The 16,745-nt window shown below is 45.5% G+C and overlaps 1 protein-coding gene across 1 annotated transcript; it reads left to right on the top strand.

Moving 5' to 3' along the window:
• Window positions 1-4,728: 4,728 nt before the first annotated feature.
• Window positions 4,729-14,562, top strand: LOC134368018 (sperm acrosome-associated protein 5-like). The gene is made up of 5 exons (XM_063084642.1): window positions 4,729-4,873; window positions 5,266-5,424; window positions 6,926-7,004; window positions 7,107-7,183; window positions 14,516-14,562. Exons 1-5 carry the CDS (start codon window positions 4,729-4,731, stop codon window positions 14,560-14,562), a joined length of 507 nt encoding a protein of 168 aa, XP_062940712.1.
• Window positions 14,563-16,745: the final 2,183 nt, after the last annotated feature.

The raw sequence follows: 16,745 nt of genomic DNA, 5'->3' as shown, positions 1-16,745 counted from the left end.
GACTGAAATATAAAACATGAAGCTATAAAACCTCTAGAAGAAAACATATGGGAAACACTTCAGGGTGTTGGAATGGGGAAAGACTTTATGAATAAGACCTCAAAACCACAGGCAAGAAAAGGAAAAATAAACAAATGGGATTATATCAAACTAAAGTGCTTCTGGACAGCAATGAAAACAATCAACAGAGCAAGAAGACAACCTACAAACTGGGAGAAAATATTTGCAAACTATACATCCAACAAAGGATTCATATCCAGAATATTCAAGGAACTCAAACAAGTTAACAGTAAAAAAATCAATTAATCCAATTAAAAAATGGGCAAAGGAGTTGAACCGACAAAGACATACAAACGGCCCACAAATATATGAAAATATGCTCAGCATTACTAATCATCAGGGAAATGCAAATCAAAACCACACTGAGATGTCATTTCACCCCAATTCCACTGGCTATTATCAAAAAGACAGAGAATACCAAATGCTGGCAAGGAAGCAGAGGAAGTTGAACCTTTTTACACTGTTGGTGGGACCGTCAATTAGTACAGCCATTATGGAAAACAGTATGGAGGTTCCTCAAACAGGTACAGATAGAAGTGACATATGATCCAGCCAGCCCAGTACTAGGTATATACACAAAGAAATGAAATCATCATGTCGAAGGCATGCCTGCACTCCCATGTTCATCGCAGCTCAATTTACAATAAACAAGATATGGAATCAATCTAAATGTCCATCGATGGATGACTGGATAAGGAAAATGTAGTACATACACACGATAAAATACTACTCAGCCATAACAAAGAATGAATTTCTGCCATTCACAGATGCATGGATGAGCCTGGTGTAAATTATGTTAAGGGAAACAAACCAGGCACAGAAAGAGGAATACTGCATGTCCTCACTCATAAGTGGGAGAAGAAAAGAGGAAGGAAGGAGGGAAGGAAGGAAGGAAAGAATGACAATAATGTGTGGAACTTTGAGATGGATAGAACACAACCGTTGTCACTACAGGTGGGAAAGAGGCAGGAGGATTGGGGTTATCGAGAAATTGGTTAATGGACACAAGGAATGTTTACGTTTTGTAATGATAAACATGATAATTATCCTCATTTGATCATCACACATTGTACACCGGTATTGATATTCAACTGTGACCCCCAGAAATATGTTTAATCAATTATTTTTCAATGTAATAATAAACAAATAAATATGAGTGGCTATGCAAAAAGTAATAAAAGTAAAATAAAAACCAAGCCAAGGAATGTAGCTTCCTAGCAGACAAGGAAAGGAGAGAAAGTAGGGGAATAATTCAGATCACTTGCTCTCTGAAGGATCAGAACCATCTGGGTACAAAAGTTTTCTACTCTCTCAAGGCATCAGGGGGTGGAAGAGAGGAATTGTGGGTCTTCTATGCCCCATCGCCGTCTTGGCCCTTCCTACCCCCAGACAGATAGGTACAGGTATCATCCTGTACCACCTCGTGTATACATACACACACTCCGGTGAGGAAGGTGAAGTCCTTTAGGATTGGTGGGGTCAGGGTGTAGTGATTGACAGATCCAGAAATGATTCTGAGCCATTGAAACAGCCCTTCAGAAACTATCCCAGGGCCCACAGTGCACATCCACAAGCTGAGTGAGACCAGCTTCTCTGCTGTGGAATCAGGATGCCCACACTCTGCCCTGGGCATCCCCTATCATCAGCCCCTCCAAGGGTGACTTCCTCATACAGTAGCCTAAGCAGCAGGTGGCTAGGTGAAGAGGTATGGAAAGGTGACAGGTAGCTGGTCCCAGCACAGAGTCTGCATGATGTGACACTCTCACCCAAAGACAATGAGAAAGGCCCCCACCTTGTCGGAGAGTTATCATTACAATCGCTGATAATACACATTTTACCAAAACTATGAAAGCACTGCCAATTGTGAGCAGTCGTTTTGGACCGAGGGAACAGGTAAGGTTGGCAGAGCGACAGCACAGAAGGAGCCACGTCTCTGGTGACCGTGGAGACTCGAAATACCTCCCTCCAGGAGACAAATCCCCTTCCGTCCTCTCGATGCCACTGGCATTTGTGGTGGTGATGCTATGTGCAGCCAAACCGAATCCTCAACAATATATCAGACTTTTCTGTCCCGGCCAACGTGAGTGTCAGTAAACAGGAGACACATAGGACTAGTGTGAGGCAGTGGACAATGGTGAATGAATGACAAGGTGGGAGTGAGTGGGGGCAAAGAGAGACAAAAGGCCATGGACTGGAGGTGAATGAACAGCAGCGTGGAGTGAATGTGGGGGGATGGGAGGCACAGAGAAGGAGAGACTACACGTTCAATTTTTTTTTTTTTTTTTTTCTTTTTCGTGACCGGCACTCAGCCAGTGAGTGTACCGGCCATTCCTATATAGGATCCGAACCCGCGGCCGCTGGGAGCGTTGCCGCACTCCCAGCGCAGCACCCTCCCGAGTGCGCCACAGGCTCGGCCCTTACACGTTCAATTTTGAATTAATTTGAGGTTACAGATGATCTGCAGTAAACGGTGGGAAAATGAGGTACAATATAAGTGAAAAAAAGGTGAAAGTGGGAACAGACTGAGTGAACGGGACGATGAAAGGTGGTGAATGGGAATAGAGCTGATGTAAGTACTAAGGATCAGAGCATGAATGAATGGTGTTTAGGAGGCATAACATGAGTGAAGACAGGTGAGCGTGTGGGGAAAGCAGGAGTGGATGGGGTAATGTGGGGCATAGAGGGAAGAATGGGGTGCACAAGGGGCAGAGTAAGAGGGAATGAACATGAGTGCATGGTAGGGTGTGAGTCTGTGTGCGGTTTTTTTGCGTGGGGGCATAAGGAGGGAGAAGGTGAGTGACTAGAGGGGTCTAGGAGCAGATGGATTACACGGGGGAACTGTGGGGTGGTGATCCTGGAATGTGGGGGTACATGGATCCCAGTGTCAATCAGCAGACGTGAATGAGCCGAAGAGTGTGCGCGAACAGAGGTGATGCTGGGCAGAGTGAGAGGGAATGGAAGTAAAGAGAGAAGATGAGGAAATGTGGGTATCGTGAGGCAAACAGAGAGGGGATGAAGGTCACGTGGTCCAGGGTGAAAAAAAGGGGGGAAACACGGGGCCCAATGTGAGTGAAAAGCAGCGAACTTAAGCCAAAGTGTGACTGAATGGGGGACCTGTGGGGCCGAGTAGGAGCAAATAGACATGAATCGGGAGCAGGACATGAGTGAGGAGAGGGTAAGAGGAGGTACAGAGGGGGTGAAATTAAACGATTGGGGTAATGAGAGGCAGAGTGAGATAATGAAGAAGAATTGAGAAAGAATGGAGGTGACCAAACGTAAGAGCGAGTGTATGTGGGTACCTCGAGGTGGTGTTTGGGGTAATGTGAGGCAGAGGCCCAGGAAAAGGGGACGGCAGCATTTGGGAGGATAAAGTTGAGGAAGAGGAAGAAGGGGAGCGAATGGGGGGGATGATAAGGCCCAGAGTCAATGAACAGAGGTGAAGGACGGGCCACATGAGAGTGAGCGGGAGTCATCTGATGCAGCAGCAGGAAGCAGAGGCGCAAGAAGGAAATGAGTCTAAGTGGGAGTGAATGGAGGGGAAGTAGCAATACGATGTGAGAGAATTTGGGTAAGGACAAGTAGAGAGTTAGGGGTCTGTGGTAAGCCGAGGTCTGGTTGGGTGAGTATGAGTGGACGAGAGGCAGTGTAAGTGAATGGGGGAATAAAGGGTAGAACGAGAATGAAGGTGAAGAAGCAGTCGAGCGTGAGGACGTATGTGTAATATGTCCTTTATCATACGTGATGTGGGACCCAGTGTGATTGTAACATGGGCGGATTCCAGTAAACTAGGGTGGAGCAGCGCAGTAAGTGCAGAGAGGTGAAGGAGGTACCAAGGATGAATGCTATGGTGGGAATGTGTCCTCCAAAATTCAGGTGTTGGCGTTGGGAGGTGGGGCCTCTGGGGAGGTGTTTAGGTCATGAGGGATCCACCTTCTTGAAGGGATTAATGTCACCATAAAGGGGGCTTGCAAGAGTGGGCTCACTCTTCCTTGCCCTTCTGCCTTCCGTCACGTAAGGGCACAGCAAGAAAGCCTTCAACAGATGCCAGCGCCTTGATCTTGGACTTGCCAGTGTGAAATACTATGAGGAAATAAATTTCTGTGTTTTATAAATTATCCAGTCTCAGGTATGTCATAGCAACACAATTGGACTAGGACCGTGAGTAAATGGAAGGAGGCGGTAGTAGCTACAGTGTGGTGAACAGCCCTGACTACCTAGCAGAGGAGGGAATGGTGGCGATGAGGGGCAGAGTAAGTGGAAATGGCGGTAATCACATGGTAGAGCACGATTAAGGAGAGTAGAGTGTGACAGTGTTATGATTGTAGGGTAACGTGGCCTCACCGTGAGGCCTAGTACCCAAGACCTGTCTGCCCTTTGGTTGGCCCCAACCCCTATCTCCCTGCACCTCTTTGTACTAGGTCTGAGTTTCTCCCTGTCTTTGTCTCCTTCCATCTTTGTGTATGTGTCAGTATATTTTGTCTCTTGGTTTTGAACGGAACTGGGACTGGAAAAAGTGGTGAGGCGTCCAGACGCCTGGCTTCTGTGTTCCAGAATCTATCACTTAGAGCTTTGTTCATAGAGCCCAGAGGTCCGGAATGCCCCCAATACTGAACAGCACAGGGTGAGTCTGGAGCAAAGAGTCAGATAGGAGGGCTTCTGGGTGTCGTAATGCCGGCCTGGGGCTGTGCTGTAGTGACCTTGGCCATGCTGATGATGGCTGCTGTGGATGCCAAGATCTATGAACGCTGCGAGCTGGCACTGAAGCTGGAGAAGGCCGGCCTCAATGGCTACCAGGGCTACAGCATTGGAGACTGTGAGATGCCAGTTGCCCCAAGTCCCGTTCATGCCCTGTGCAACCCACGACACTCACAACCAGGTCCCTCTTGTCATTTATCTTGTCTCTGACCAGGGCATGGTTCTCCCTGACTGACTGCGAAGAGTGGTTTATCTAACTCTAATGTCATCACCATTATTGCCTTTATCACCATCAACTCTACCATCAGTAACATCAATATTATCACCAAGAATACCATAATCTCCACCATCACTGATATGTCACCAGAGTCAGCAACATCACCACCAGCAAACATAGATCATCACCCTCACAGCTGAGATGACAACCATCCCCGTACTCACCTTCCTCATCCTAGACTTACCAATTCCCAGGCCCTACTCCCACCTCCTTCCGCCCTCTCTCTGGTCCAGGGTTGTGCATGGCACACTATGAAAGTGGCTTTGACACGTCCTTCGTTGGCCACAATCCCGATGGCAGCAGTCAATATGGCATTTTCCAGCTGAGCTCCGCTTGGTGGTGTAACAATGGCATCACACCCACCCAGAACCTCTGCCACATAGATTGTCAGAGTAAGGCAGCACTGGGGATACCCTGAAGTCCTGCCTGGCCCCACTCCCCACACAAGGAGGGAAAGGTGGTTTAAGCCATAATCTCCTGAAACAAGTAGAAAAATGATGGGGAAATGAGAAAAGATGTTTGGGCTGTTCGAGACATCATCAGGTATCCTTACCCAGACTACAATGAGAGGTCGTCTAGGTTAGGAGAAGTCAGAGCTCCCAAACCTTACCCAGAAGGGAAGCTACAGTTTTGTGAGACTCAGGAAACTAGGAACTTGGCTGCATGTGGAATATAGGGAAAGATTGTCCTGATTTGGGGTTGAGAGTGCCCACACACTGAGGGAAGAAGCAGACGTCTGTGTGTAGGAACAGAAAGAAACTACATCCATGCAGAAATGGGAGAAATTTCCAGGAAAGAGTGTGGTGTGGTTGAAGAGAAAATATAATAGCAGTGGAAGTTGTTCAGGGTTAGCCAAAATGGTGGTTGAAGTTGTCCAAGACAGTCCAAAATGGAGACTGAAGGTATTTGGGACCAGCCCGAATGGGGTTTGACTTTGTCTGAGTCCTGTCAACATGAAAGAAGAGATTGCCCAGAAGCGGCTGGCTTGAAGTTTGAAGTTGTGCAGGACTGTGATCCATAGTTATTGAGGTTGTCTAAGACAGGGTAACGTGAACAATGACTTTATTAAAGACTAGCTAAAATGCAAGTCAAGATTGGTGAGTTTAAGCCGACATGGAAGTTGAGGTAGTCGACTAGATACACTAAAATGGAGGTTGAGGTCCTGGGCCAATCCACAGGGAGGTTGAGGTTACTTATAACTAGTCAAAATGGCAGTTGAGGATGTCTGTGGCTCGTCGACATGGCGGTTGAGATCATTCATAACTGACCACCGGGCAGTTAAGGTCATCCTAGTCCAGCCTAGATGGCAGTTGAGATCATCTAGGACCAGGTACCATAGTGGCTGAGGCTGAACAGGACTCGACAGCAAGAGATTGAGGTAACTCGTAATCAGTCAAAATGGGGGTTGAGTTTATCTAGGGCCTGACAACACAGTGTTTGAAGTCACTAGGATTGAGCAACATGGCAGTTGAATAGGTTCCCAGGCAGCCAACATAGCAGATGAAGTGATGTCAGACCAGTCAGTATTGCAGTTGAGATCATTCATGACCAGGCACAGTGACAGCTGAAGCCATCCTGAGCTGGCTGACTTGGAGTATGAAGTTGTCTAGGACCAGCCAGTATGGTGCTTGGGGTTATTCATAACCACGCATTAGGATAGTTAAGGTCACCCTAAATCAGTCAACAGGAGTTAAGGTTGTACAGAACCAGCCAACATCGCAATTCAGGTAATTCATTACCAGCTGACAAGGGAGTCAAGGTCATCCAAAATCAGGCAATGAAGTGGTTAAAGTTATTCAGGCGCCAAGGAACCTAGATCCCCTGGGCCCTTCATCATACACTGTCACCCTATCCCCAATGCACCAGATCACCATGTCCCTCTCTTCCCCTAAGACCTGCTCAACCACCATATTCTGGATGACATCTTCTGTGCCAAGCGGGTCGTGTCCTCACAGGATAGTATGGCTGCCTGGTAAGTTCATGGGGATGGCCCGGACGCTGGGCAGCTGGGGATAGTGGCACTGCCACCCCTTCAACCTGTCCACTCCATACTCTCCCTCTTTTCCTTTCCCAGGGCTTCTTGGACCCAGCACTGCACTGGTCATGATTTATCTAAATGGCTCAAAGGGTGTGACATGCATGTGAAAACTGGCTCAGGATAAATCCATCTATGACTTGTGTTCCCAGAGATAGAGTTTTTCTTTTCCTTTCTTTTCTTTCTCTCCAGAATTTAACAAAGGATGGTGTCTATGAACAATTCGAGAGATGCTTTGAAGCCTGACTCTCTTCATGTTTCCAGTGCCTGCAAGTACCCCCATTCAGTCACTTCTTCCATATATTCAAAGCTCTAATTAAGAGAGACCATATCACTTGTGCTGAGGTGGGGAGAGATCTGCAGTAATTAAGAGCATATGTTGTTATTTTAGTCCGTTTTGTGTTGCTATCACAGAAATACCTGAGTCTGGGTAACTTATAAAGTAGAGAGGATTATTTGGCTTACTACTCTGGGACAGGTGCATCTGGCACAGGCCTCAGGCTGGTTCTACACATGGCGGAAAAGTGGCAGGCAACTGGCAGGTACAAACAGATCACATCGCAAGCGGAAGAAAGAGAGAGGAAGCAAGAGAGAGAAGGTGCCAGGCTCTTTTTAAGCAACGAGCTCTCGTGGGAAGTAATGGAGCGAGAGCTCACCCATTAAACCCCCTCCCCCAGGGAGAGCATTAATCCATTCAAGAGGGATCCACCCCCATGACTCAATCAGTTTCCAACACTGCCACTTTGGGGATCCAATTTCCACATGAGGTTTGGAGGGGACAGCACATCCAAACTCCATCAGTTGTCCTGGGTTCAAGCACCGTCTCTAGCACTTACTACATGTGTTGCCTTGAAAGAGGCACTTGATTTCTCTGAGCCTCTATTTCCTCATCTGGAAAATAAGGATAAGGATACTAAGTATAGTACTTCAAGGGGTTATTGGCAGGGTTAAATTAATTAATGCTTGCAAAACACACAAAGTGCTTGGTACCCAAGACAGGTGTAGGTTTGGAGAGAGAGGGGTGGGGGAGTATGAGAATTGGCTTCCCTTAAAAAAGTAACAGTCTCAGTGGAGGTCACTACAGGGACTTATTTAAGGCAGACAGAGTCTCTTCAGGGGGGAATGGAATTGGATTCAGCGGACACAGGAAACTCAGTGGGAATTAGAAGTTTCAAGTATTCACGTTCTCCCACATCCTCCCACATATCACCGTTCGAGCACTCAGCACCCACCCCTTTCTATACAGAGTCCTAAGGTTCAAATGACCGACTGGCAATATAGACAGGGAATTCAGCGGGTGCACAAGGTACGAATTTTTTACAGAATGTCTGGGTTTCCGTCTGTGTCGTGAGTAGGTAATTTAAGAGTTTAAACTTGCCATTCTTTCTCTTTGCACCGGCCAGCGCCATTGGAAGCAGCCACTCCAGTGAGGAAACAGTCCCTCATGTCCTTTGTATTCTTTGGTCGGGGCTGGATACTCAACTACCCAAAGCCTGGCTTTCAGTGTTCACTTCACTGAGGATAAGCACAGATGAGCATGAGAACAGCCAGCTGCCACTTCCCGCCAAGGAAATCTCGAGCCCCCTTCCTTAATGTCAGTTGGGTTCATCCTGCCTTCAGCCCCAACCAGCCTACATAACCAAATCGTACACCTCCCTGAGGGCCCGTAAAGAGTGCCGTCACTCTGGGCTCTGAACTCTAAATGTGACAGCTATTCATCAAAAGGGTAGCAAGCAATTCTGGAGAATTTAAGTAAACAATGTGTATTGGTCCGTTTCCATTGCTTCTAACAAAATCCTTGCAACTGGGTTATTTATAAACAAAATGAAACTTATTGCCATAGTATCTGAGGCTGGGAATTCCAAAGTCCATCTGATGGTGGCGACAGCGACTTGGGTCAGCTAAAAGGTTCTGTGTCATCACCGAAAACAGAAGTTGCTCTAAGATGTTTGTTTCTCCTCCAACGTGAAAGAAAACCCGGGTTGAGTGCAGGCATCCTTTTTGTGGACAGGGAAGAAAGCAGTTCCCATGTGTCTTTTCCTCATCAGCCAGGGATGACTACTTCAGCTGGAGCCCTCGTGTGCTGTGGCAGGATCAGTGGCATTGGAGCCTGAGGACGGAAGGTCGCTTTCACAACCTACACGTGATAAGCATGAGTAATAAATTACCGGGGCAAGCTCTCCTTCCCCGGAGACCAGGTGGCTGTAATACTCCAGTCCCACAACTCCAGACACACGACTCTGAGCAGGGTCCAGGCACTGCCACTCCTGCAGGCGAAGGCTTCAGTCTCATCCTCCAATGCCACCGGCCCCTGGAATAACACACGATGGCCCCATCTGCAGTGGTCCTACCTGCGCGTTGAGGAAAAGGTATATGGGAACTTCTCAGCTCTGAAGTCCTGAAATGTTCAGAGGTGAAGGATTCCTCATCTCTTCTGGACCCTAGAAGACGAACTTGTTCTCTCACCTCCCAGGTGAAATGGCCAGACTTTGCCAAGGTGTAAATGGCAGTCTCTGAAGCGGAAACTGCCCCTTTCTTGGACTTCAGAGGCCCTGATGGCCAAGCAGCGGCCTTAAATCCTGCATCATGTCCTGTAACAGAGAATCAAGTTACCAAACCAGACCTGATTTTCACATTTGAGAAAGAAGAGCCTTGGGTGGCAGAGAGAAAAGCTGAAGTTGCATAGGTGAGTGAGCACTAGAAAGCCTGGGGATGGTGATTAGAAGGACGATTCCGGCTAGCGAGTGGGAGGCTGACTCCTTTGCCGTTGACGTACCATGTCTTCCCTAAAGGAGGTGGGCCTCTCCTGGTTATAGGACGTGGGGGTGAGCCCCCCAGATAAAAGGATATCTCAGCCTCCCTCTGTTCCTTGCTTAGCTTTGACAGACAACCCTGCCTCCCTTCCTTGTCCTCAGGACCTGTTCCCTGCCGCCTCCAACTGGAACGAGACTTTCTAGGTCTTTCTCCCCTTCCCTGGCCTTTTCACTTTCCTTCCTTCCAATTGTCTTCAACTCCTTTCCTTATGTATTCAAACACTACAGATCTGTTCTTTTTCAGCTTTTTGACGTCTGTTTCATCTACTTCTCTCATTCTTGTGAAAAGCCTCATGGTGTTTTCTCCTTGTGTTTCACAATCAGATCCCACCCCACCCAAACTCAAACTCCTCCTTTCAAGGATCTCCATTTCTGGGTCAGTTGTTTCTCTTCCCCCAAGTTGAAGTTATAGTGTCCTTATTTGTTCTAGTTGCTTGTTGTTGGTACAAAGACAAACGATTTCTGTAGGTTGAGCTTATATGTAGCAACCTTGCTAAATTCACTGACTAATTTTTAGTTTATCTATAGATCCTTTGGATTTTCTACGGACATGATAGCTGCAGAGGGTGAAATTGTATTTAATCACTTCCAGTCATTACTCCTTTTCTTTTTCTTTATTGCATTGCCTCAGCCCTCCGGTGTGATGTTGAATACAAGTGGGCACAGCAGGACTATTTGTCTCCTTCCCAACCTTAGGAAAGTTTCTCCAGCATCACCATTGTTTTTTTAACACACCCTTTATCATACTAAAGAAGTTCTCTTCTATTCCTAGTTTGCTAAAAACTTATATTGTGATTGGATATTGAATTTTATCAACTCCCTTTCTTCTGTATCTATAGAAATTATATGGTTTTTCTCCTTTATTAATTACATTAACAAAATTGTCAAATTTATTGGCATAAATCTTTTTCATAATTCCTTTATTACCCTTTTAATGTTTATAGTCTATAGTGATGTCCATTATATCGTGGATATTTGAAAATGTGTTATTTTCTTGATCATTCTAGAGTTTGTTTTTATTAATCTTTCCAAAAACTAGCTTTGATTTTCTCTATTGTTTGTCCTCTGGGGGACACAAAAGAAATGTGATGGAGGAAATCCCTAAGAAGTGCTTAGTACGGATGGTTAGTAAGCTAGGCGCTTAGGAGATATGAACAAAACCCATCGAATGTGTGAAGTATAGATAAGGAATAATCAAGCATCTTTTGAGACACAGGCAGAATGCACACGATGTGTTAAATATACTAAGCAAGTGAGTTAGTAACTTGCAAGAGATGCTAAAGATAAATAGAATAAATGGAATATATGCTAGGACAAACAGGATTATAACTTATAGACATGTCGTGAGGTATCCCACCACCTGAACTACATTATACTTCAATTGGCCATCAATTGGTGACACTCAGTATTGTCCCACTGAAAACAGATAAAACATCAGCGTTCAGGAAGCTAACTGGTGAGCTACATACAGCTCAGGTAACTGAGGTGTCATTGGCCCTGAGCACCTTCGGTGTGACTGGGCCTCCTGTTCAAATCTCAACTCCTGTGCTCGTTTGAGAGAATGAACACGGAATATCGCCGGATTCAAGAAATGTGCTGCTTCACCCTGTTTGTTCCCCATCCTAAGGGTGTTAACTTACCGCACCTCTTTCCTTTGCTTCTTTTTCAAAATGTATTTTGTATTCTTATTTAATTCGGTGGCTGGCTGATATAGTGATCTTAACCCTTGACCCTGTTGTTGCAACACCACACTCTATTTTGTTTTAAAATTTCTATAAGCCATGTGACTCAAGCATTTTAATTTGGCCTATGGCCTTTCTATTCCAAGGCCTCTGAGGTATCATGCCTGGTAGCATATTGGAGACTATCATTCTATCAAGGGAATTTCTCATGTTAAGAGGCCCCAAAAGATGAGGAGAGAAGAGATCACAATTGAGAGTTTGGAGAATTTCCCTAAAGAAATAAGACAATAATATGAGATAATTGGTTAAAGTATCAGGGGCCCAGCACTGATCTGCGTGGATATAGGGTCAATCATGGATCACTGGGTTATCTAGGGGATCCCAAATGGATAAGAATTAATTTTACATTCCAAGTTTTAGCTAAAGCAGTGAGAACACAAATCGGCATAATTAACTGAGGGTTGCAGTGATTAGGGCTAGCCTAAGGCACAGCAGAGCTGATTTGGGAGAGGTGTTCTGGATAACTCCTGTGGTGGGGCCTCTCCCTGAGTGTATACAAATAACAGTACGAGAAAAACATGCAACACGGAGGTTACATTCATCGAGCACTGTCTCCAGCGCACAGGCTCTTCCCATCCCATACACCTGTCGTAAACACGGAGCCCTCGGGGCAGATTCTCCTTGTGCAGAAACCCCAGTGACCACATGTAGCTTCCTCCACTCAGGCCCTACCCACTCCCCATTGCCACCACAAGGTCTGGCATGGCTGAAGTCCCGAGATCCTATAACCCCTGATAGCACAGATCCCCGTTACTCACCTGACAGAGCACCCACCATCACCCCATTCCAGCACTCTGACGACCCCGACTGCCCGTCACTCCTCTTCACTCACACTGTGCCACATCTTGCCACTCACCTGCGCTGCTCTTCCCTCAGCCCCATTCACCACAAGACTTCACAGCATGCCGCACGTCACTCATTTACTCCACTGTGCATGGTGACAAAACTCACACTGCCCTCACATCCTGCTCACTCCCACTCTCCCTGACCGTACTCATGCTACTTACACTTGACTGTTTCTTCTCCAGCAGCTCACTCCACTGGATGTCTCCCCCATTTCCCCCTACTCTCCCCTATTCACCCAATCTGCCCCTCTTTACCCCATTCACCTCCGGTGGGCCCTTCATTAGCCCCCATTCCCCTAATTCCAGACCACTTACTCACGTCCTGCGGTTCGTCCCCACCGATTCCCCTCTAGGTCTATGCCTCACCCACATGTGGCCCAGCAGGATGCTATTTGTGTCCCAGAAAGCAGGACCCCCAAGATCCACCAGAAATGGGGAGATCCAACCTCCTCCCCTCTGCGGGATTACCTTTAATGGACCTGAGACCCAGAGAAGATTCTCTGTCAGTAGGAAGCTGCTCATTCCACATGTCCTCTCATTGGAAAGGCACCGAATGTAATATGTTTGACTCGCGTGGTTCATAAAAAAAGTGAGCCCATGGCTCAATTTCCTGCAGCATAATTCAGGGAAAGACAGAATGCCTGGAGGGCGCAGACAGGGTCTCAGTTCTAAGTCATCCACCTGTTTTGAAAACTTTAAACACTGCCCAGCCAAGGGTTTTACATCGCTTGGGTTGCCTAGTTCCACCACAAAGATGGCCCTGGTGAAAAACCACGAAAGCATGAGGGCTGTAAATACAGTAATTCACAAGGAAGACATCATGTTCTGGAGCAAATGTCCTACTGTGTGGTCTCTGGCTGTGTCAGACCGTCGCTCTCAATCTGGCTCTCACCTTAGAAAACAGGTGTTACCACCAGGACTTTGACCTTGCGACCAAGTTACTAAACCTCTGAGTAGATTCATGTTTTGTTTTTTTTTATATACAGATAGAGATTCATGTTTTATACATCTTGTAAAAAGTCTCCGTGTTTGCGCGTGTGCGCGAGTGGGTGTGTGTATGAAGGAAGTAAATTTAATCATTTTGTTAAGGTGTGGAAAGACAGTGGTGAGCTTTAGCACAATCTTTTCACAGATGGCACTGTGCATACTAAAAACATAAAACCTCTCCCAGTCTCAATTATTTTAGGTTTACTTAATGTGGTCCCTGCTCACCTGAGCATTGCTGTATTTGGCACCCCCAGGAAGATAATACCTCTATGCCTCTGGAATTGATTGAATGTCTGTTTTTCTGTCTGCCTTGCTTTTCAATTTATTCACTTGAACAAAACAAACACATTGAGCATATCTATCTTAAGTGTTACGGTATCCAACGTCTAGATTCTGAACTCATCATGACAGTAATAGAATAAAATATGCTTGTTCAACATTTTATTTATTTTTTGAAAGGATGGGACATCCACATACTACAATCTTCAAAAGCTATGAAAGGACACACAGTTGTCTCCTTCCCAGTTCTTTTCCCCCACCCACCACCGCCCTTTCCCCCTCTCCAGCATAATCAGGGTTACCAGCTTGTGTTTTCCCAGGGATAGTTTCTACATACACAATACCACTCTTCTCCTTTTTATACACAAACGGTTGCCCGTTATACTTAGCATCCCACACCTTGCTTTTCTTACCTAATAACGTAACTTGGAGAGTATCCCACATCACTATGCAAAGTTCTCTTTTATTCATTTTTGTCTACCAAGGAGTTTTCTGTATCAATATAGCACAATTGTGGCAATCAAAACGCTGGTGGTGTCATTTGGACAGCTTCCAATGTTTTGTTTTCACAGAGCATCAGCGAATGCCTGTGCGTGTTCATCATTTTGTAAACGCACGAGTATATACATTACTAGAAGTTAAACTGCTGGCTCAAACCCACGTGCATTTGTGGTTTTGATTCCTTTCGAGTCATTCCTCTCTGAATGAGAACAGCTTGTCCCGGACTTGCTATTTGCTGGAGGTTCATGTGGGGTAAGAAACTGGGGCCACATTCTAGGCAGATAACAGTTTTTCTAACAACTGGGATTATTTTTCCCACATCTGTTAGTTCTTCAGATTTTCCTTCTCCAAGTCAGTAAATAGGGGCAGCTGTAGGGCTCTTCACAAGGAAAAGTCCCCTGTCTTTCCCCAGCATCACAACTGTTCCTTCCATCAGTACAGACCACTTTCTGCAAATATGGCCTTTCTGAGTGATTCCTTGTCAAGGCCCCTGCCTTTTTCTCCTCAGACCCCAAATGGTCTAGGAAACATGCTACTTCTTACCTGTCCATGTACTCTGTTACCATTGATATATCTGTTTACGGTTCTACACCTTGGAGTGGAACCTGAACCTCAGCTCAGTATCCTTACCAGTGCTGTCTCGCATCCGCAGCCTTGAGCACTCTCTCTGAAATCTTCTGCACTGGTGCTTGATTTCCTCTGCTTTGGGCAGTCCTCTCCTCAGGGTTTCAGCTATCTCCTAAGTTTGTCAGATACAGAGATTATACTTCTGCTGCCTTTTCTCTTATAGCTTTTGAGTGAAGACTGAGACAAATATAAGAAAGGGTGACTTTACTCCCCATCTTTAAACCAAAAATCAGAACATACTTGTAAAACATTAATTAAATCAACACAACTTTCTTTCAGTGTACATAATAGACGCGGATTTTCTATCTAACGTGCAGAGAGCTTTCACTTCTGGCTTTGGCCTCTCCCGTGAGCTTTCTTTCCTGTACGGGTTCTCTGACGTTCAGTGAGGTTTGATTTTTTGATAAAGTTTTTCCCACATTCTACTGTACACTTACAAGGTTTCTCTCAAGTATGAGTTCTCTGATGTACAGTGAATGCTGAGTTTCCTCTGAAGGCCTTGCCACAAACAGAACATTCGTAGGGTTTCTCTCCTGTATGAATTCTCTGATGTGAGACGAGTGTTGACTTGTGTCTGAAGGCTTTGCCACACTCATTACATTCATAGGGTTTTTCTTCTGTATGAATTCTTTGATGCACAATGACATATGGTTTGTAGGAAAATGCTTTTCCGCATTCATTGCACTTGTAGGGTTTCTCTCCTGTATGAGTTCTCTGATGCACAATAAGGGTTGACTTAGACTTGAAAGTTTTCTTACACTCACTACATTCATGGGGATTCCTTCCTGTATGAGTACTAAGATGTATAATTAGATCAAGCTTTTGTAGGAAAGACTCCCCACATGTATAGCATTTGTAGGTTTTCTCTCCTGGGTGGGTTTTCTGATGGACAATGAGGGTTGACTTCCGAGTGAAGGCTTTCCCACATTCATTACATTCATAAGGTTTCTCTCCTGTATGAGTCCTGTAATGTGCCATGACAGCTGCCTTTTCTCTGAAGGCTTTCCCACATTCGGAACACTTAAAGGGTCTCTCTTCTGTATGAGTTCTCAGGTGTGTAAGGAGGTGAGATTTTTGGCTAAAGGCTTTTCCACATTCAGTACACCCAAAGGGTTTCTCTCCCGTATGAACTCTCAGGTGTCTAATAAGCCAAGATTTTTGGCTAAAGGCTTTTCCACATTCAGTACATCCAAAGGGTTTCTCTCCCGTATGCGTTTTCCAATGTATAACGAGGTGTGATTCCGTGCTGAATGTTTTCCTACACACAGTACATTCAAAGTGCTTCTCTCCATTTTTAATTCCCTGATGTACACTAAGACCTTTCTTTTGCCTGAGGGCTTTCCCACACTCTTTATATCCACAGGGTTTCACTCCAGGGTTTGTTTTCTCATACTCGGGGTGGAAGAATAATCTTGCATGTCCATTATCATGCTTCTTTTCTGCAAAGCTTCCACTAAATAAGTTTAAATCATCTACAATATTATTTCCAAATGATTCATGTGTATGGGGTCTTGGCATTGAAGCAGCAATCTTTGTACTCAGATATAGTGTGTTCCCAAATTCATTAGAGACACAGCCACTCCTGGTGGTAATTGTTTGCTTGTCAGAGAATCCAACTTGCGTCAATGGACATTTATGTTGGTCATCCTGATGCTGTCTCTCAATCTGTTTTTCAACTTTGCAGACTTCTAGAAAGAAGTATAATAAACCATCTTAATACTTGGACATTACGGAACAGCCCTTCTTTAGAAATGCCCTTCCATATGAAAGCTGATAATATCTCATTTTATCAGAGTTCCTGGAGGGAGAGTCTTTTGCTAACCTCCTACCTGTTGGAGTTTTTGCTACCAAGAACAATCTTACCCTGGCATTTCAGTCCTTCTT

This window comes from Cynocephalus volans, chromosome X (genome assembly GCF_027409185.1).
Source record: "Cynocephalus volans isolate mCynVol1 chromosome X, mCynVol1.pri, whole genome shotgun sequence".
NCBI classification, from domain to species: domain Eukaryota; kingdom Metazoa; phylum Chordata; class Mammalia; order Dermoptera; family Cynocephalidae; genus Cynocephalus; species Cynocephalus volans.
This window is presented reverse-complemented; position numbering and strand designations above follow the sequence as displayed.

Coding starts and splice junctions, on each gene's coding strand:
- LOC134368018 (XM_063084642.1), top strand. CDS start 4,729: ATGCCGGCCTGGGGCTGTGCTGTAGTGACCTTGGCCATGCTGATGATG. Junction 5,425..6,925: donor CTGCCACATAGATTGTCAGA/GTAAGGCAGCAC, acceptor TCTTCCCCTAAG/ACCTGCTCAACCACCATATT. Junction 7,184..14,515: donor TGACATGCATGTGAAAACTG/GCTCAGGATAAA, acceptor CATTCTAGGCAG/ATAACAGTTTTTCTAACAAC.